Source organism: Panthera leo, chromosome B2 (genome assembly GCF_018350215.1).
Source record: "Panthera leo isolate Ple1 chromosome B2, P.leo_Ple1_pat1.1, whole genome shotgun sequence".
Taxonomy (NCBI): domain Eukaryota; kingdom Metazoa; phylum Chordata; class Mammalia; order Carnivora; family Felidae; genus Panthera; species Panthera leo.
Window position 1 is genome coordinate 66,284,502 of NC_056683.1, and position 21,920 is coordinate 66,306,421.

At 39.0% G+C, this 21,920-nt stretch overlaps 1 protein-coding gene across 4 annotated transcripts in view; it reads left to right on the forward strand.

Moving 5' to 3' along the window:
• CD109 (CD109 molecule) overlaps window positions 1–21,920 on the forward strand; it is a 176,008-nt gene that overhangs the window by 132,401 nt on the left and 21,687 nt on the right. For all 4 annotated transcript variants that reach the window (XM_042939173.1, XM_042939171.1, XM_042939172.1 and 1 more), the window contains 5 exons: window positions 543–761; window positions 2,032–2,176; window positions 5,532–5,708; window positions 15,717–15,798; window positions 17,896–18,124. In XM_042939173.1, coding sequence (XP_042795107.1) covers window positions 543–761; window positions 2,032–2,176; window positions 5,532–5,708; window positions 15,717–15,798; window positions 17,896–18,124 — 852 coding nt within the window. The remainder of the gene's footprint in view (window positions 1–542; window positions 762–2,031; window positions 2,177–5,531; window positions 5,709–15,716; window positions 15,799–17,895; window positions 18,125–21,920) is intronic.

A 21,920-nucleotide genomic window follows, 5' to 3' on the forward strand; every position in this document is an offset into this window, starting at 1 on the left:
TAGATAAATGCCATCCTTGGCAAGACTGGCAACTTTGACAGACTTTACACAAGTTTACAACCAACATATGCTTCAGGACTGATGTCTGCATCATTCTTTCCTTGGGATAATTTCAGCCAAGACTCTCAATAGATGTAATAACCCTGCATCCTGTTTGTCTTAGGTTTTTCTAATGGGACCAGTGTCCTAGGATGATGCAGTTAAATCAGGCTTGTGGCAATACCGTGACATGAAATAACCTTTCTGGGCACATCCTTCCCACTCAAAGCCTTCAGATGATGACAGAATTTAATGTTAGTGGGAGTTTAATGTTAGAAATGGAACTGAAGAGTGCCCTTTTCCCACAAATCTTGAAGTGGATGACGAGAACATAGGAAAATGAAGTTTTCCCTGATAACCTTCTCATCCTCTTCTTGGCTGAATCTCTGTCTCCTATTTCTCCAGTCTTGAGCCTCATGGATTTACTAGCACTTGATGTGGCTAAAGCAACACTTTACTTATGAGCGTTTATTATACAAAACTTTTGATAATTTTCCTTCCAGGTTCAAGTAATCATTGAGAAAAGTGACAAATTTGATATTCTAATGGCTTTAAATGAAATAAATGCGACCGGACACCAGCAGACCATTCTGGTTCCCAGTGAGGATGGGGCAACTGTTGTTTTCCCAGTCAAGCCAACACACCTGGGGGAAATTCCAATCACAGTCACGGCCATTTCACCTGCTGCTTCTGATGCTGTCACCCAGAGGATTTTAGTAAAGGTAAATGTTTGAAGTCTTGAATAATTGAAACGGAAATATATAATTAAAAAGGAAACAGAAGATGGTTTTTCTCTTGGTTAAATTTGTTGGCAAGATCTAGTAGGTCATCTCCTCCACCCTGGTATTGTCTAATTGTTATCTCATCTGTCTGTAATGATACATAATATGTTTTGGAAGTAATCATCCATTTCCTCTTCAAATTTATGATATGTCTATATAGCAAATCTCTTTTGCAGTCAATCAATTACATTTACAAACTGTTTTACATTAGGGTCCTATCAAATCACGCCAAGTTGAGGGGCACCTGGGTGGCTCAGTCAGTTAAGCGTCTGACTTTGGCTCAGGTCATGATCTCATGATTCATGGGTTCGAGCCCTGTGTCAGGCTCTGTTCTGACAGCTGGGAACCTGGAGCCTGCTTCAGATTCTGTGTCTCCCTCTCTGTCTCTGCCCCTCCCCTGCTTATACTCTGTCTCTCTCTCTCTCTCTTAAAATTAAATAAACATTAAAAAAATTAAAAAAAAATCATGCCAAGTTGATATGTAGATTTTGAATCTACAGTTGTATGTATTTTGAATGTATAGTTAGAAGCAATTTTGTAGATTTTTCTTTAGAGAAGGCATTATGCAGAAAAACTCAGCCTGGTGGGTAAGCACTTGTGTCCTGGGGTGAGACAGCCCTAGGTTCAAATGCCAGTTCTGTCAAGTGTGACTTGGGGCAAGGAGTTTGATATCTCTCTCTCTTTTTAAATCTCTCTTTGGATAATAATAGGATTTACCTCAGAGAGTTTTTATCATTACCTTTTCATCTTCTCCTTTATCATTTCAATTGCTATTTCTTTTTTTTTTAACTTTATTAAATGTTTATTTATTTTTAAGAGAGAGAAAGAAAGACAATGCGAGAGGGGGAGGGGCAGAGAGAGAGGGAGACACAGAATCTGAAGCAGGTTCCAGTCTCTGAGTTGTCAGTACAGAGCCCCACATGGGGCTTGAACTCACGAACTGTGAGATCATAACCTGAGCTGAAGTTGGATGCTTAACCGACTGAGCCACCCAGGCACCTCTCAATTGCTATTTCATGAAATGTTTTATCTACTTTAATTAGAAAGTAAGCATTTATTAACAGATTTGAAGCAGGAATCAAAAATGGTAGGTATTTACCTAATGTACGCATAGTGCAGACACTGCAGGCAAGATGTTTATCTTATTTGCATAAAACTCTGTAGACGGATGAGTGGAGACCATGTTAATCGTGTTGCTTTTTTCCAACAGGCTGAAGGAATAGAAAAATTGTATTCACAATCCATCTTGTTAGACTTGGCTGTCCACAAATTACAAACTCCCCTGAAAACTTTGAGTTTCTCATTTCCTCCCAACACAGTGAGTGGTAGTGAAAGAGTTCAGATCACTGCAATTGGTAAGAATACAATATATTGCCATGACTCCAGGTTTATGTGTATGTGTGTGTGTGTGTGTGTGTGTGTGTGTGTGTATAACACATTTGTTATCTATTATAGATGTATTTTCTAATTTAGTCCTAATGAGAAGAGGTTGCTAAAGTTTTTAGTTGGTACCAACTACTGATTACAGTAGAAAGACTAGCAGATATGTGTTCTACCTAGACCAGTTCTCAATCTCAGTGTGCATCTGAATCACGTGGGGATCTTGTTTAAAATTTTTTTTTAATGTTTCTTTATTTTTGAGACAGAGAGAGACAGAGCATGAGTGTGGGAAGGGCAGAAAGAGAGGGAGACACAGAATCTGAAGCAGGCTCCAGGCTCTGAGCTGTCAGCACAGAGCCTGATACAGGGCTTGAACTCACAAGCTGTGAGATCATGACCTGAGCCGAAGTTGGACCCTCAACCAACTGAGCCACCCAGGTGCCCCACGTGGGGATCTTGTTTAAAGGAAGATGTTGGTTTAGTAGGCCTGGGTGGAGCCTTGGATTATGCATTTCTAGCAAGCTCCCAGTTGATGTTGATGCTTCTGATGTGTGTGAAGATCACTCTTTGACTAGCAGCGCTCATTTATAATGTGGCTTGAGGGAGGGAGGGATTCTTTTTTTTTTTTAATTAAAAAAAATTTTTTTTCCAATGTTTATTTTTGAGAGACAGAGCATGAGTGGGCAAGGGGCAGAGGGAGAGGCAGACACAGGATCCGAAGCAGGCTCCAGACTCTGAGCTGTCAGCACAGAGCCCGACTCGGGGCTCGAATCCACAAACCATGAGATCATGACCTGAGCCGAAGTCAGACGTTCAACTTACTGAGCCACCCAGGGGCCCCAAGGGAGGGAGTATTTCTAAGGGCCGAGCTTCTGGCTTCTGTGGCTTTCAACCACTGATAATATCAGAATCTTGTGTGGAGCTTTGTAAGAGCTGCACTTCTGACCTACACAATCAGCATTTCTTAAGCTATGGTTAGGGTGTGTATATTTTGAAAAGGCTCCACAAGTGCTTCTGATGACCAAACGCTGAGCTCTCTTGCCTAGAGCAGTTCTCTGTGCAGGACACAGATAACCTTTATAACAGGAAGCAAGCCACTGACTTCACCCTGTCCTAGTCACCTTCTGGCAACCTAAGTGTGTTTTTGCATCAGCTGTTAAACAGAGCTTCCACACAAACGATTTGTTTATATAGTTGTGCTTTACAAATAACCGAAGGAAATGTTTAGATTAATGAAGATTAACGAATATAAATAGTTTGTTAGGCCTTCAAGATGTCAGGACCTAAGGCACTTTTTCAGAAGTTATTTTAAATCTCATCTGTAGGTGTAGTGTTTTCCATTATAACTCCAACAACCAAGCCCTCCATAGAGGACTTTTTGGGAGCCTTGAATATAATTCTTAAAAAAAATTTTTTTTAATGTTTATTTATTTTTGAGAGAGATAGAGAGAGACCGAGTGCAAGCAAGGGAGGGAAAGAGAGAGAAGGAGACAGAGAATCCGAGGCAGGCTCCAGGCTCTGATCTGTCAGCACAGAGCCTGATGCGAGGCCCGAACTCATGAACTGTGAGATCATGACATGAGCCGAAGTCAGATGCTCAACCAACTGAGCCACCCAGGCTCCCCTAATTCTTTTTTAAAAATTAGTATTTATTTATTTATTTTGAGAGAGAGAGAGAGAGAGAGAGAGAGGAGAGAGAGAGAGAATGGGGAAGGGGCAGAGAGAGAGAGAATCTGAAGCAGGCTCTGTCTGTGCTGACAGCATGGAGCCCCAAATGGGGCTCGTTCACCTTGGGTATAATTCTTAAGAAGAATTAAATAAGCTCTCTACTTAGAGGAATAAATTCTCCCACAGTGTTGTGATGCTGGGAGGTGCAGCACGCACACAGGGGATGCAATACACATGCACACACATACACACATACACACAAAGGGAAGAAGACTTGAATTTCAAATGTATACCACCACTTCTTACATTGAATGAATCTATCTTTGGTTACTGAAATACTGTTGAGGTTTGATTTTTAACCGTGACACAAAGAATGGCTTTTCAAGTTGTATTTCTATATGATACATTTTTTAAAATTTCTTTTTAATGTTTATTCATTTTTGAGAGAGACAGAGAGGCAGAGCGTGATCAGGGGAGGGACAGAGAGAGAGAGGGAGACACAGAATCTGAAGCAGGCTCCAGGCTCTGAGCTTTCAGCACAGAACCTGACATGGGGCTCAAACTCACAAACTGTGAGATCCTGACCTGAGCTGAAGTTAATCAACTGAGCCACCCAGGTAGTCCTATATGATATTTATTTAAAAAAATCTATTTAGTAGTCCAGAATATTAGTGTGAATATTAGTTTGCTTCTTTGAATATGGAGAATCTAAGTTTATGTTCATTTTAAATATTAGAAACCATAAAAGCATAAGTGGTAATAATATAACCTCTATTTTTCTGTTAACATCTGTTAACGTGTTAATGGGTGTTAACATCTAAACTTTAAGACATCATATGCTAGCATGGCTGCAGCTTATTCATTTAAAAGAAGGCTTTATTTTTTAGATTCATTTTTTAAAATTTTATTTTAGGATTAGATGCTCACTAAGTATTTGGACTTGGAATGGTGTAAATTTCTAAAATATAATAATAGAAGAATGTTCTTCTCCATACAGCTCAACCACAGTGGGGTCAGAATTAGAACTCAGCCTCTGTATTTCTGAATTTTTACTTGTTTCCCCAGTCATGGTATTAGAATTTGGATAGAGGTGTCTCTTAAACATGCATTTTGTTTATTTTTAGATTACTAACTTTGAAGAATATTCCTAATCCTTTTTGACTGTGATATTCATTGAAAGACTTTGACTTGTTAATTCTACTTTGTTGTTGCTAAATAGAACACAGTGAAAACTACTCTAAGCCTTGCCCTTAAAAAAATCTTATAGTGTCTTAGTAAGAAATCAGAATGAGGTTCTAGCTATGTGAAGAATACTACTAATAAAACATTCCTTTCCTATATAAAAATGATGGTTTCCTGATGATCAATCCCTGACATATTTTTGTCCAAGAATTATTTTTTAAACTTATTTTTTGCCTAGTGTATGCCACATCTTTAACTGAGCTAAGAGTCTAATGTGTCACATAATTTACAAGTTCATTGCCACTGTGTTATCAGTTATTTGGCCAGTCTTCCTAAAAGTTTGATGTAATGTTTGTACTCTGTTCCAAGCAGTGGAATAACTATTGCTTCAGTGTCCGATGCCTTCTGTACTTAATGGGAGTCTCATTGCCACCAGTTATTGAGTATTTGCTGAATGTATTGAATATCTTGTGCTTTCAGGGGATATCCTTGGTTCTTCCATCAATGGCTTGGCCTCATTGATACGGATGCCTTATGGCTGTGGTGAACAGAATATGATAAATTTTGCTCCAAATATTTATGTTTTGGATTACCTAACTAAAAAGAAACAACTGACAGAAACCTTAAAAGAAAAAGCCCTTTCATTTATGAGGCAAGGTAAGCATTTTAGAAATATGCTTTTATTTGTAAAAGCTTTTTTTTTTTTTTTTTTTTTAGGCAGAGTTCACCCTATGCCATATTTCAGAAGAAAGTGATTTGTCCTTGCTCTGTGGTTGTAGGACTAGATGGTGCTGAAATGTGCTAAAAGAATGAGCAATGGGAAGATGTAATTGTCACAAATTGCTGCTAACATGTTTAAGGAGTTAGTGTCCAGGGGGGTTTGTATTTTTTTTTTTTAATGTTTATTTTTGAGACACACACACACACACACACACACACACACACACACACACACACACAGTGTGAGTGGGGGAGGGGCAGTGAAAAGGAGACACAGAACTGGAAGCAGGCTCCAGGCTCTGAGCTGTCAGCACGGAGCCAGATGCAAGGCTCGAACTCATGAGCTGTGAGATCATGACCTGAGCTGAAGTAATGGCACTTAACCACCTGAGCCACTCAGGCGCCCCTAGAGGGGCTTGTATTTTAATAAGGGGCCTAAAATTTAAAGCTACTAAACATGTAGAGGACTGATTGTTCATTTATTCATCCCACATTTATGGATCATCTGTTAGTGCCAGTGTCAGTTCCACTGCTAAGGAAACAGAGGAGGTCAGGGCCTTTCTTCTCAAGAAATTCTCTGTTCAGTGAAGACAGTCTGTACATAAACACATGTGGTGTCATGGGGCGGGCACCTTCTCAGTGAGTTTAAAGTGTCAAGTAGGTGGGAGTTAGGAGGGAACAGTTTGCATGGGGAGGCCCTGCTGGCCCTTCAGAAAATGCCACACTGGGGATTACTCTCCCCTGACTCCTTGAGAGGTGTCTGTTCCCAGACACCAGATGCTTTGTGCCTGCAACTTGCAAATAACAACAGTTATCATTAGCTGAGTGCTTATATGTGCCAGGCAGTGTTCTAAGCCCTTTGCACCTAATACCTCATTTAAATTTTTTTTTTAATGTTTATTTATTTTTGAGACAGAGAGAGACAGAGCATGAACGGGGGAGGGGCAGAGAGAGAGGGAGACACAGAATCGGAAGCAGGCTCCAGGCTCTGAGCCATCAGCCCAGAGCCCGACGCGGGGCTTGAACTCACGGACCGTGAGATCGTGACCTGAGCTGAAGTCGGATGCCCAACCGACTAAGCCACCCAGGCGCCCCCTTAATACCTCATTTAATGCTCACAGTGTTAGTATTGTCCCCCTATTTTTACAGATGAGGAAACTGAGACACAGAAAAGTTAACTTTCCCAGGGTCACGTAGCAAGTGAGTGGCGGAGATGGGATTTGAACTCCTTGCCTGGCCTGAGAGTCCATGCTCTTACAGCCCATACTTAGAGAACAACAAAAACATTTTTAACAAGAATAAAGTAAATTTGATTTCCTCAAATACTCCAGAAGCCAACCACCCAAAGTTTCAGTCTCACTTTTGCTCTTCCATGTTAGGGAACTTCTAGCCAAATCTCTGTGTGGCTGAGTTTATCTCTCGTTACAATTTGGGACACCTGCTGAGGTGAGGATTAGAGTGGCTTATGCAAAATGCTAAAAAAATCCTTGTTCAGTATAATCTAAAAATCGAGTCCACACTTTTAAACTCCCAAGTGTTTTGTTATTGTTTTTTTTTTTTTTTTTTTTTTTTTTTTAGGATGAATGCGTTAAATGCAAATAGAGGCCAGCTGTTAGGTTTTGTTAACTTCTCCACAGTTAAGAATTAGAAAGCTTAAAGACACTATTTTGATGTGAGCTTTTCTTCCAGGTTCCCTCATTATGTAGGGGCGTGTTTATTCTGAACAAAATTTTATGTAATAATGGTAATAACTAACCCTGTTTAAATGTTTTACAAGTGTTTTCGTTTACTTCTCCCCAAAACACTAGGAGGTGGGTGTACCGTCACTACTACCATTTTACAGATGAGGAAACTGAGGCACAGGATGGTTACATAACTTACCCCTGTTTACTCCCAGGTGATCTGGTTCTGGAATTCATGCTCTTCCTCAGACCTATAGGGGATAACTTTACTTTGCAATGTTCTTAGGTTGTTAAAAGCAGTAAGCTTAGTATGGAAAAGGTCCAGGAATTGGCCAAGATGCTTGAGTATGGCCAATGTGCAAGAGGTCTCAATGGGGCTTCTGATAAAATAGTGAGAGAGGAATGTGGGCTCCTATAGGGAAGGAGACAGCAAAGGTTAGAATCTGAAGTGTCAGGTTAGACCAGAGTAAGCTGTAAGATGTGGGAGCGAAGAGGAAAAGCTGGCCAGTGTCCAAAGCTCTCCCTGGGGTAGGCTGGCACAGACAAGGGCTAAGAGAGAGGAAGGGGGTTGTGAGTCAGGAGCCATAGGCTGCATGAGAGGGTAAACTGAGGAGGGCCAGGGACTGGAATCAGAGCGGGGTGTGACGTGGGTGCTGCTATGGGGGAAAGATAGTGGTATATTTTCCCTCAGATTAGAGACAGGCCCTGCAGGCCTCAAATGTGGTTATGTGTTCCAGGAAGTCCTCAAAGATCTAGCAATTGGTTCTTTCCAGACAGAGCTGCCCATTTAAAATTATCCTCCTTCAGGGGCACCTTGGTGGCTCAGTTGGTTTAGCGTCTGACTCCTGATTTCAGCTCAGGTCATGATCTCGTGGTTCATGAGTTCGAGCTCCGTGTCAGGCTTTGTGCTGGCAGTGCAGAGCCTGCTTGGGGTTCTCTGTCTCCTTCTCCCTCTGCCCCTCCCCTACTTGTTCTCTCTCACGCTCTCTCAAAAATAAATAAATAAGCTTTAAATTATCCTCCTTCATACATGTATTTGTAGATCGTTCGTATTTAAACGCAAGAGCTTATATTTTCAAGTTCTATCATAATTAGGGTTAGGAAGTGGCACCAAGTGCTCCCTGTGGTAGTCAGTGCCATGCTAAAAACAAATGAGATTTTACACATTGCCATAATGGTTATATTAAAGGAGATGAAGAATATTTGGGATTGTCATAATTTAACTCTGTACTGTTTGAAAACAAGATTCTGACGTATTCAAAATTTGGTGTGACTGACTTCAAGCAGAAAGTACATAGGACCTAGACTGTTGCTTTATAATTTGGTACATATTCTTTGGGATAATTTAATGAAATAAAGCAAAATATTTTAGAAAATGCCACATAATTCCATATTTTATATGCTTTATGAATTGTAATGTTAGGCTGGTTACCCCAGCCTCGTTTTCCCACCCACAAGACAGGGCTAATAAAATACCCACTTCATGGGGCTGTTTTGAAGGTTAAATAAAACATTTTCATACTTTAACACAGTAAACACCCAATAACTCTTAGGCATAGTATAGTTAGTTGCATCTGACCAGGGAGTTAGGTTCCACAGTCAGCAAGTAAGTCTTGTCCATCTGCCTCAAAAGCAAATGTGAAATTCTTCCACTGTCTCCATCCCATGGTGAATCCTTCCATTCAAATACTGTCACTGCTCTCCTGGACAACTCCAGTGGCTTCCCTTTGGAAAGCCTGTCTGTTATGCCCATTCCCCTTCAATACAGGCTCGCCATATAATAAAAGGGATGTTTTGAAAATGTTAAAATCATGTCACTTCCTTGCTTAAAATTCTTTAATGGGTTCTCCAGTGGGTGAACTGGCCTTGCCTCCCTCTCTCACCTTGCCTGAGGCTGCCCTCCCTTGGCTCACTCTTGGCTACATTTGGAACACTCACTCCCAGCCCCATGGTGCTTCAGGGTCTCTCACCTTGCTCTTTCTTCTCCTGGGATCCTCTTCCCTGGTCTTTCCATGGCTTGGGTCCTTCTCATCATTTAGGTGGCATTTCCCTCAGAATGGCCTTTCCTTTCCATTTAGAAACTCTCATTTATATGATTCCATTTCATTTTCTTCACCACACTTCAAAAAAAAATTTTTTTTAACGTTTATTTATTTTTGAGAGAGCGAGAGAGAGAGCACGAGCAGGGGAGGGTCAGAGAGAGAGGGAGACACAGAATCCGAAGCAGACTCCAGGCTCTGAGCAGTCAGCCTGATGCGGACTTGAACCCACAGATCGTGAGATCACGACCTGAGCTGAAGTTGGACACTTAACCAACTGAGCTGCCCAGGTGCCCCTTCTTCACCACATTTAACGTTATTTAAAATTAACTTGTTTGCCTGTTATCTGTGTGTCTCCTTCGCTAGAAGGTAAGCTCCCTGACAGTGGGCACCGTGTTTAATCTTCTCACCATTGTGTCACTATATAGGCAACTCCATAAATACAGACTGGATGAATGAATTACTGTCAATATTAATTTCTTTGAGCTTTACGTTCATCATCCTAAAGTGGAGATTGGGCCCAGAACATCTCTCAAGTACTTCCATAATTCAATGATTGTTTATAAACACTAAAGGTTCTACCTGGCCTTGGCAGGTTCTTCTTAGCTAGGAAATGGGACCCGTGGCTTCAGCTCACCTTTTGAGCTGGCGAAGTGGCTGATGGAAGTCAACACAGTGGAGTTCCCCCAAACACATTATTTCACATGCTGAACTGAATTGTATTTCAAAGTAGTGGACAAAAGCTTCTTGGTATAATGATTTTCATTATGAAATCAGTGTCTCATTTCAGAGACTGTTTTTTCTTTTGCCATCACATTTGCCAAAGTCCTTTAAATATACCGTAGTTGTTTTTATTTTTCAAGAAATTAAAGTGGCTTTGGCATGAGTCATGATTATATTATTTAAATGTCATTTATGAACAGCGCATTGTTTTACTTAAATCATGCTTGGCCCAGGAGCCTTGTAACCTAACCCATTGTTTTTTTGTTCAAAACAACAGCTACATCATTGAATGAAGTCTCTTTTGCTGTCAGAAAGAAAAAATAGAACCATAAAACAAAAACTGTTTTTGATAAGGATTAGAGATCCTGTGAATTAGAGATTTAAACCACTTGTTTTCCTCAGATATTTAAATCATAGTGCCTGTGGCTCTATTTTTCAAGTGTAGACTCAGACCAAGCCTAGTTGAAAACGCATCGTATTTTTTCCATTGACATAAAAACGGGAAAAATAGGTTTGAGAATTCTGCTGCTGCTTCTGGTGGTCACAAGAGCGGCTAGAGGCGATAGTGAAGACACTGAAAAACTAACAATCCAGGAAGTAAGTTTGCACTTTCCATGTGCGGTATCATACAGAGTAAGGGTGTTGAGGATGATTACTTTTCTTTTAGTACAGAAAATGTTTTTTATCAGCTTTTTACCAGAGGAGGTGAGTGATAGAGTTACAAGGAGGTGATTTTACTTCTTTTGTTTAAATGTAATTTTGACACTTGAGGTAAACCAAGTCACATTATGTTTAGAGTCTTTTTCTAGTTGTTTCTATGAACAGTGTTTTCATTTTTCTTATGATAAATTAAAAATATTTTACATTCATGGCCATTCCAAAGAAAGTTCATGACCCAGTAAGTATGTATCTTGTCTGGCCCTTTATAAATAATAGTTCCTGGGTCATTATCCTGTCAACTCTTAACTTCTTCTGTATTTTAGTTTTGAAAAGTATCTCCTAATTCCTACTGAACTATTGCTTTCTAACTCAAGAGCTATTCATGAAACTAGGAACTTAGGGCAATACTTCTATTTCCTCATAAACTTTTAGAGAAGACCATAGTTTTGCTTTTTTTACCTATCACGAAAAGTCTCTAACTGAGGTGACTGCCCTTGAATGTTGAATCGTTGTGTTTATGGTAAATATTCCAGCCAAGTCAACAGGGTCCTTCAGGATAAGCAGCTGAGGGTTCTCTGATGATGCATGGCTGGTTTAAGGTGAGGAAGAAAACCTCAAAGGATATTCCTATGAGGAGAGTCATAGAAGTTCCTCTCTCTAGGTTCTGATTCTCTTCTTTGTTCTGCCATAGGAGCAGAGCTGGAGGTTTGGAGTCTAGGGTCATCTAAGCCAGCTCAAGAAATATACTCCACAACTAGAGATTGTCTGTGAGTCCTCCCCCTCCTCTGCGCTGGCTGCCCCTAGGAGAGGAATGGTGTTAGTTGTTGATATTAATGGGGACTGTTGGAGGTCAGCCACCTGAGGGGTAATTTCCATAAGCACTGATCTCATCTGCATGATCTCATCTCTCTGGTTTTACAATAACTCATACTTGGAACTGCAGTTGTTGACGTGATTTGGGGGCTTGGAGGCACATGGTCCTGTTTTTAGAAATTGGTCCTTCTCCCCACAGAGGCACCTCCTTTAGTGATGATGGGTCCTGAACATTTTCTTTTCTTCTTCTTTCTCCTCTCCTTTCCATCCCTCCCTCCTCTCATCTCCTGCCTTCTCCTTTCCTCCCCTCCTCTGTCACATTGAGTTCACAGTGAAACTCTGCTATCTGGTGGATTTAGTCTTGAATTGGAAATTGAGGGAGAATGTCTTGGACTCTTTTGCTAATTTCCTTTGTAAACACTAGAAAGTTATTCTGCTTCTCTGTGAACTCTGACTGCCTCTGAAAAAGAAAGAGATTATATGATATGTTATTTCCAAGGTTTATGAAGACTAAAACATGTTGAAGTGAGCTAAAGTAGTGTTAATAATGCCTATCATTTTTTTTCTATTCTTACTTGTTTTCTTTTTTGAATATGTAGAACATTAATATGTTTCCAAAAGTCAAACTTATTCTAAAAGGTATATGTGAAGGGGTATCTCTCCCTCTTGTATCCCTTCTCCCAACTCCTTGTGGATAACTTCATTTCTAGTTTCTTTTTCTCTGCAGAAATGAACACATATATATTTTTTCTTATTTCCTCTTTTTCTTACACAAAAGGTAGTATATGATACATGCTATTTTAGACTTTGTCTTTTTCACTTACTAGTGCATCCAGGAAATCACTCTTATGAGTTCAGAGACATACTCCTCATCTTTTTTTCACAATTGCATAGACTCCACTGAATATGTTCTACAGTTTATTCAATCAGTCTCCAACTCAGGGGCATGTAGGTAGTTCCAGTGTTTTGTTTTTTTTTTTCTTTTTAAGTTTATTTATTTATTTATTTATTTATTTATTTATTTATTTATTTTAATTTTTTATTTTTAACGTTTATTTATTTTTGAGACAGGGAGAGACAGCATCAACGGGGGAGGGTCAGAGAGAGAGGGAGACACAGAATCTGAAACAGGCTCCAGGCTCTGAGCTGTCAGCACAGAGCCTGACGTGGGGCTTGAACTCACGGACCGCGAGATCATGACCTGAGCCGAAGTCGGATGCCCAACCGACTGAGCCACCCAGGCGCCCCTATTTATTTATTTTGATGGAGGGAGGGAAGGAGAGAGAGAAAGAGAGAGAGAGAGAGAAGTGGGTGGATAGAATGTATGGGGGAGGGGCAGAGAGAGAGAGGAGAGAGAGAAAGAATCCCAAACAGGCTTCAGGCTTCTGGCACAGAGCCCAATGTGGCGCTCAAATTCACGAACTGTGAGATGATGACCTGAGCTGAAATCAAGAGTAAGATGCCTAACCAACTGAGCCACCCAGGCGCACCTACTTCCAGTATTTTTGCAATTACAAATAATGCTGCAATGAATAATTTTCTGCACATATTTTTGGATTGTTGGAGGTGTATCTTCAGGGTAGAATCTTAGAAGTGGAATTATTGGGTCAAAAGGTATAGATACTCCCTTACACAGCAGTTGTGCATTCTGAGTTCCCTCTAGCAATGAAAGAGGTACTGGTCTCCTTACAGCCTTCCCAAGGGAATGAGTGGTCAAACTTTTGAATCTTTGCTAATAGGATGGGTGAAAAATAGTATCTCAATGTAGTTTTAATTTGCATTTCACTTACGAAGTTGAACATTTTCTCATATATTGAGGTCCATCTCTCTCTTTTTTGTGTGTGTGTGAAATTGTTTTTTTCTTTTGTCCCATTTTTTTCCGTAGGATTTTTACTTTTTTTTCTCTAAACTTAAAATATACTTTATGTAAATATATGTGTAGATATGTAGTAATCATATATAAAGATATATATAAAATATATATGTTAATATTAGGGACATTAGCCATTTATCTGTGTTACATGTTGCAAATATTTTCTTCTAATTCATCATCTTTTAACTTTGCTAATGGTGCGTTTTGCCATGGAAAAGTTTAGAACAATTTTTGTGGTTAAATTTGTTAAATATTTTCTTAAAAATTGGATGGTTAGAAAGCCTTATCCTATGCTCATAGTATGGAGTGATACCTATTGTTCATTGAGGGCTTGCCATGTAAAACGTACTGTTCTGAGGACTTTTCATACATTAATCACTGAAAGAGTTCTGTGAGCTAGCAGGAAACAGCAGCTTTGGAGACATAAACCTTGGCTATGTCCGGTCATAGAAGTTGGCTAATTTCTGGCTTCAATACCTCCCAGCTGTATGACCTTGCACTTGGCGTGTTCTGAGTTCCAGTGTCATTATCCCTCAAGATGCTACCTCTAGATAGCATCTCCATCATAGGGTTGTTGTGAGAATTACCTAAGTTAATATCTGAAAGGGCTTTGAACAGTTTCTGACACATAGTGTTGGATAAAGGTTGGATATTTAATTATCGTACTGTAGTATTTCAGTTTTAAATATCAAGATTATAACCCCATTGTTTAAATTAAGCAAAATTCTGACATCACCTAAATGTTGTTTATATTTCTTTTACTATAGGTGTTAAAGATCACCATGAAACAGTGTCTTGTTTTTTACACTCTTTATCTTATTGTAGCTTAAGTCAGATACTCAGATCTGGGTGTCTTGGGAAAGGCAAGAAGGGAGGACAGTTTGGGACATGGCAAGAGCAGATTATAATTTTAAACCATTAATGCTCATGTTTTGTTAGTTAAATATGAATAATTCTAGTTATTGATTCTTCTAAAATGTGTTATTCATAAAGTAAACTTTTTTTGTTACTGGAGTTTACGAGGGATTGAATTCAACATTTTATAAATGTTTCTGGTTGCCAGGCTCTATGTGACCATGCTGCAAAGTTCATCCTGTGTGACATCACCTGCCTGTAGTGGAATCTTGGATAAATTACTGCTATTTTAATTTCATTTTTAGCAACTTACTTTGTTGTGGGTTGTTTGGTGAATCTTTTAGTGTTTGGCCTATGATTTCTCAGTCACTGGTCTTTGAGACCTGCATGCATTGCTTTGCAAATATGAAACATCTGCCTTATTTGCACTATTTGTTTGAGAATATGAATCATCTGCTTTTATTAAAGCAGCTGCATGAGCCTTAACCCCCTCCTTGATTTACTTGTATAGTGAGACTTCATTACCACTGCTGGGTTCTTTTTTGTTTTTTGTTTTTTTAGTTTTTTAAAACGTTTATTTATTTTTGAGAGATAGAGAGAGAGAGAGAGAGAAACCAAAGCTCTGAGTTGTCTGCACAAAGCCCTATGTGGGGCTCAAACTCATGAACCATGAGATCCTGACCTGAGGTGAAAGACACTTAACTGGCTGAACAACCCAGGCACCCCATGTTTTTTTCTTTCTTTTTTTTTTATAATGAGAATTTGGATTGAGGTGGTTGGTACACCAGTTGGTCCTTTGGTTTACCTCAGTTGGCCATGGCCAAAAAATTTTAAAGCAATTCTCTTAGATTATTTAGCAATTTTCCCCTGCTATTGTTGGCCTAAAAATTGAAAGTATTTTTACCTTTCATTTTAGCCTTAAACTTTAATTATGATACTTTAGGTACAAACAGTTTTATATGATTAAGCATGGAAACTATTGTAGTCAACACTACAGAGTTAAATAAAACTTAGCCTTTAATTTTGCTTGCTTTAAAACAGCTAGAATTGTTGTCTCTGTTATAGTATTCTTCTGAATTTAATTTGGGGTTATCACAGTTCTTATTTTACACATTCTACTTAAAAAGTGTTGATATTTTAAATCTCTCACAGCACTTAATGTAGAAAGTATTCAATATTAGTTCTTAATTTGATATCTTCTTTCCCATTCTCTGTTCATGTTTCCTCAGTATAGAGTCATGATTAGAAACTCATTCATTTCAAGTTGTGATACATTGATTATCTATTTTTGTGTCTTCAGGTTATCAGAGAGAACTTCTCTATCAGAGGGAAGATGGCTCTTTCAGTGCTTTTGGGAATGATGACCCTTCTGGTAGTACTTGGTAAGTGTTTTACTAACAGAACAAATCTGCCACGAATGGGCTCTCATTAGCTAATTAATTGCCAGTTAATAGCCAATGGGCTCTCAAAATGGCCATGAAATTGACAGATGTGTCCCTGTGTATATAGGCTTGTAGGTTTCTTTTCCTATTGCCTGGCTTTAAAGTAGATTTTCCTTTTAAAATATGGTTTTAAAGCAATAATAAGTAAAGTGTTTTTATTTAGAAAAGATAAGTCATACATCCTTTTTTTTTGTGGTGAGAAAAACAATAAAAATACTTACAATGATCGTGTCATTGACAAGAAAAACGGGTTAGAAATACTGAGTGATTGTGACATAGTTCTTTTCTTTATTTTTAAAGTTTTTTATTGGAGAGAGAGCATTCAAGCAGAGGGAGGGCAGAGGGAGGAGAGAGGCTCCTATACTTCCTCACAAGCCCTGACACAGGGCTTGATCCCACCATCCTGTGATCATGACCTGAAACATAATCAAGAGTCGGATGCTCAGCTGACTGAGCTACCCAGGTGCCCCAACATAGTTCTTTTCTTAATCAGACATGGTCAATACAAATTTTGTGTTAACACAGTCAACGTTGTTTCTTTAAGGTTATTATTATTATTATTTTCTTTGTGTGTGGAAAACAGTGATAGAATTAAGTAATAAACATCCACATTTCCTCCAGAATGGAATCTATGTGTGGCTGATTTTGGATGATTACTTTCTCTCCTTGAACTATTGTTAATTCTACATTTCACTCAGAAGAAGATTGACTAACTGTAGCAGTCAGGTTAGACAAGGCACACTGTGGTAACAACTACCCCTAAAATCCCTTAACAAGGGTTTTTCTTGCTCAGGCTGCATTTCTTCTTTGGGTCGGCAGGGGGCTCTGTAATTTGCTCAACAGCCACCATCTCACCAGGAGGCTCCAGGCTTGCAGCAGCCTGGAAAGAGAAGGCTGGAGTATCCACCACTGGTAATCAGGTGCTTCAACCTGGGTGCAACATTTCTTCTCAGTTTATCATTATCAGAGCTGGTCACATGGCCATGCTTAACTTCAAAAGGGCAAAGAGGTGAATTTCTCTGCATACTCAAAGTAAAATAGAGGACCAGATATTACTGAATATTGGTGATATTTATCACACTAAACATTTCATAGGATGAACCATATCTGCTTCAGATTTTCTTTTGGCATGCATCAGGATATAGATTCATAAATAGAAAGGTTTCAGTGTTTTATTGCTTGATGATCTTTTCATCTAAATATTTAGGTGAAATATTGTTCTGTAGCAAGCATTGGCAAACTTTTGCTATAAAGGCTCAGATAGTAAATATGTTAGGCATTGCAGGCCACATAAAGTCTCTGGTGTTTTCTTTCTTTCTTTCTTTCTTTCTTTCTTTCTTTCTTTCTTTCTTTCTTTCTTTCTTTCTTCCTTCCTTCCTTCCTTCCTTCCTTCCTTCCTTCCTTCCTTCCTTCCCTTTAAAAACCATGCTCAGGTGGAGGGTGGTGGAAGAGAGGCACACGTAAATAGACCCTGGGCTGGATTTGGCACAAGGACCAGATTTGGCCCAGACAGATTTGGTTCGTAGGCTGTAATGTTCTGACTCCTGTCTCATAGGAGAGAAACTATCCATTTTTGCTAGTTTAACGTACTCTGGTTTGACTGTGAATTATATATAGTTAATCCATGGCTTTAGGGCTGAGTGAAGTGTGTGGTGGGATCTTCTTTGGTAAATAACTAGAAAAGTCCAAAGATGATAACCTTGGACAGTTTCTTCAACTCTCCTGGAGTGTTGAATTCCCAATCTATAAAATAATAAGGCAGGATTAGATGATTTCTAAATTCCTTTCCAAATCTGGTATTTTGTGAGTTGACCTGGAATTTCTTGACCACACTCAAGTGGAAAATGTATCCACCAGCTGGGCTGAGATGTTTATGTTGTTTCTTGGTTGTCTTTCTTACCTTTGTTCTTTCTTTAGTGATCATCCTTTGGTGAATCTTCTGGTAGAAAATATGTTGTTATTGTTGATATTTTCTCGTTCACTGTTAGAGGACTTCATAGAGTGTATTTTATATGTTTTTTCTCCTTTCTCACCTAGGTTGTCAGCTTTTGTTTTAAGATGTTTCCTTGAAGCTGATCCTTACATAGATATTGATGAGAATGTGTTACACAGAACATATACTTGGCTCAAAGGACGTCAGAAATCCAATGGTGAATTTTGGGAGCCAGGAAGAGTGATCCATAGTGAGCTTCAAGGTGGCAATAAAAGTCCAGTGACACTTACAGCTTATATTGTGACTTCTCTCCTGGGCTATAAAAAATATCAGGTACTTAATCTTTAATTTAATAAATTATGGGTGGAAAATCTCAAGGAAGGTAGGTCTTGATGGATCAAATGTCTGGAAACTTAAAGACTTTTGCAATTGTATATCACTTTTGAGGTCTGAATTTGGACACCTTTGGCTTTGCATTTCTGGCTTTATTTTAGAATCTGAAAATGAAAATATTAACCCACTCTTTCAGAATAACAAAGAGAATTCTAAAAATTCTTTTTTTATTTTTTTTTATTTTTTTTAATTTTTTAATATGAAATTTATTGTCAAATTGGTTTCCATACAACACCCGGTGCTCAGCCCAACATAACAATATATATATATATATATTTTTTTTGTTTGTTTCAATGTTTTTTAATTCGTTTTTTTTTTTTTTTTTTTTTTAAATATATGAAATTTACTGTCAAATTGGTTTCCATACAACACCCAGTGCTCATCCCAAAAGGTGCCCTCCTCAATACCCATCACCCACCCTGCCCTCCCTCCCACCCCCCATCAACCCTCAGTTTGTTCTCAGTTTTTAACAGTCTCTTATGCTTTGGCTCTCTCCCACTCTAACCTCTTTTTTTTTTTTTTTTTTTCCTTCCCCTCCCCCATGGGTTTCTGTTATGTTTCTCAGGATCCACATAAGAGTGAAACCATATGGTATCTGTCTTTCTCTGTATGGCTTATTTCACTTAGCATCACACTCTCCAGTTCCATCCATGTTGCTACAAAAGGCCATATTTCATTTTTTCTCATTGCCACGTAGTATTCCATTGTGTATATAAACCACAATTTCTTTATCCATTCATCAGTTGATGGACATTTAGGCTCTTTCCATAATTTGGCTATTGTTGAGAGTGCCGCTATAAACATTGGGGTACAGGTGCCCCTATGCATCAGTACTCCTGTATCCCTTGGATAAATTCCTAGCAGTGCTATTGCTGGGTCATAGGGTAGGTCTATTTTTAATTTTCTGAGGAACCTCCACACTGCTTTCCAGAGCGGCTGCACCAATTTGCATTCCCACCAACAGTGCAAGAGGGTTCCTGTTTCTCCACATCCTCTCCAGCATCTATAGTCTCCTGATTTCTTCATTTTGGCCACTCTGACTGGCGTGAGGTGGTATCTGAGTGTGGTTTTGATTTGTATTTCCCTGATGAGGAGCGACGTTGAACATCTTTTCATGTGCCTGTTGGCCATCCGGATGTCTTCTTTAGAGAAGTGTCTATTCATGTTTTCTGCCCATTTCTTCACTGGGTTATTTGTTTTTCGGGTGTGGAGTTTGATGAGCTCTTTATAGATTTTGGATACTAGCCCTTTGTCCGATGTGTCATTTGCAAATATCTTTTCCCATTCCGTTGGTTGCCTTTTAGTTTTGTTGGTTGTTTCCTTTGCTGTGCAGAAGCTTTTTATCTTCATAAGGTCCCAGTAATTCACTTTTGCTTTTAATTCCCTTGCCTTTGGGGATGTGCCGAGTAAGAGATTGCTACGGCTGAGGTCAGAGAGGTCTTTTCCTGCTTTCTCCTCTAAGGTTTTGATGGTTTCCTGTCTCACATTCAGGTCCTTTATCCATTTTGAGTTTATTTTTGTGAATGGTGTGAGAAAGTGGTCTAGTTTCAACCTTCTGCATGTTGCTGTCCAGTTCTCCCAGCACCATTTGTTAAAGAGACTGTCTTTTTTCCATTGGATGTTCTTTCCTGCTTTGTCAAAGATGAGTTGGCCATACGTTTGTGGGTCTAGTTCTGGGGTTTCTATTCTATTCCATTGGTCTATGTGTCTGTTTTTATGCCAATACCATGCTGTCTTGATGATGACAGCTTTGTAGTAGAGGCTAAAGCCTGGGATTGTGATGCCTCCTGCTTTGGTCTTCTTCTTCAAAATTACTTTGGCTATTCGGGGCCTTTTGTGGTTCCATATGAATTTTAGGATTGCTTGTTCTAGTTTCGAGAAGAATGCTGGTGCAATTTTGATTGGGATTGCATTGAATGTGTAGATAGCTTTGGGTAGTATTGACATTTTGACAATATTTATTCTTCCAATCCATGAGCAGGGAATGTCTTTCCATTTCTTTATATCTTCTTCAATTACCTGCATAAGCTTTCTATAGTTTTCAGCATACAGATCTTTTACATCTTTGGTTAGATTTATTCCTAGGTATTTGATGCTTCTTGGTGCAATTGTGAATGGGATCAGTTTCTTCATTTGTCTTTCTGTTGCTTCATTGTTAGTGTATAAGAATGCAACTGATTTCTGCACATTGATTTTGTATCCTGCAACTTTGCTGAATTCATGTATCAGTTCTAGCAGACTTTTGGTGGAGTCTATCGGATTTTCCATGTATAATATCATGTCATCTGCAAAAAGCGAAAGCTTGACTTCATCTTTGCCAATTTTGATGCCTTTGATTTCCTTTTGTTGTCTGATTGCTGATGCTAGCACTTCCAGCACTATATTAAACAGCAGCGGTGACAGTGGGCATCCCTGTCGTGTTCCTGATCTCAGGGAAAAAGCTCTCAGTTTTTCCCCGTTGAGGATGATGTTAGCTGTGGGCTTTTCATAAATGGCCTTTATGATCTTTAAGTATGTTCCTTCTATCCCGACTTTCTCAAGGGTTTTTATTAAGAAAGGGTGCTGGATTTTGTCAAAGGCCTTTTCTGCATCGATTGACAGGATCATATGGTTCTTCTCTTTTTTTTTGTTAATGTGATGTATCACGTTGATCGATTTGCGAATGTTGAACCAGCCCTGCATCCCAGGAATGAATCCCACTTGATCATGGTGAATAATTCTTTTTATATGCTGTTGAATTCGATTTGCTAGTATCTTATTAAGAATTTTTGCATCCATATTCATCAGGGATATTGGCCTGTAGTTCTCTTTTTTTACTGGGTCTCTGTCTGGTTTAGGAATCAAAGTAATACTGGCTTCATAGAATGAGTCTGGAAGTTTTCCTTCCCTTTCTATTTCTTGGAATAGCTTGAGAAGGATAGGTATTATCTCTGCTTTAAATGTCTGGTAGAACTCCCCTGGGAAGCCATCTGGTCCTGGACTCTTATTTGTTGGGAGATTTTTGATAACCGATTCAATTTCTTCGCTGGTTATGGGTCTGTTCAAGCTTTCTATTTCCTCCTGATTGAGTTTTGGAAGAGTGTGGGTGTTTAGAAATTTGTCCATTTCTTCCAGGTTGTCCAATTTGCTGGCATATAATTTTTCATAGTATTCCCTGATAATTGTTTGTATCTCTGAGGGATTGGTTGTAATCATTCCATTTTCATTCATGATTTTATCTATTTGGGTCATCTCCCTTTTCTTTTTGAGAAGCCTGGCTAGAGGTTTGTCAATTTTGTTTATTTTTTCAAAAAACCAACTCTTGGTTTCGTTGATCTGCTCTACAGTTTTTTTAGATTCTATATTGTTTATTTCTGCTCTGATCTTTATGATTTCTCTTCTTCTGCTGGGTTTAGGCTGCCTTTGCTGTTCTGCTTCTATTTCCTTTAGGTGTGCTGTTAGATTTTGTATTTGGGATTTTTCTTGTTTCTTGAGATAGGCCTGGATTGCAATGTATTTTCCTCTCAGGACTGCCTTCGCTGCATCCCAAAGCGTTTGGATTGTTGTATTTTCATTTTCGTTTGTTTCCATATATATTTTAATTTCTTCTCTAATTGCCTGGTTGACCCACTCATTCGTTAGTAGGGTGTTCTTTAACCTCCATGCTTTTGGAGGTTTTCCAGACTTTTTCCTGTGGTTGATTTCAAGCTTCATAGCATTGTGGTCTGAAAGTATGCATGGTATAATCTCAATTCTT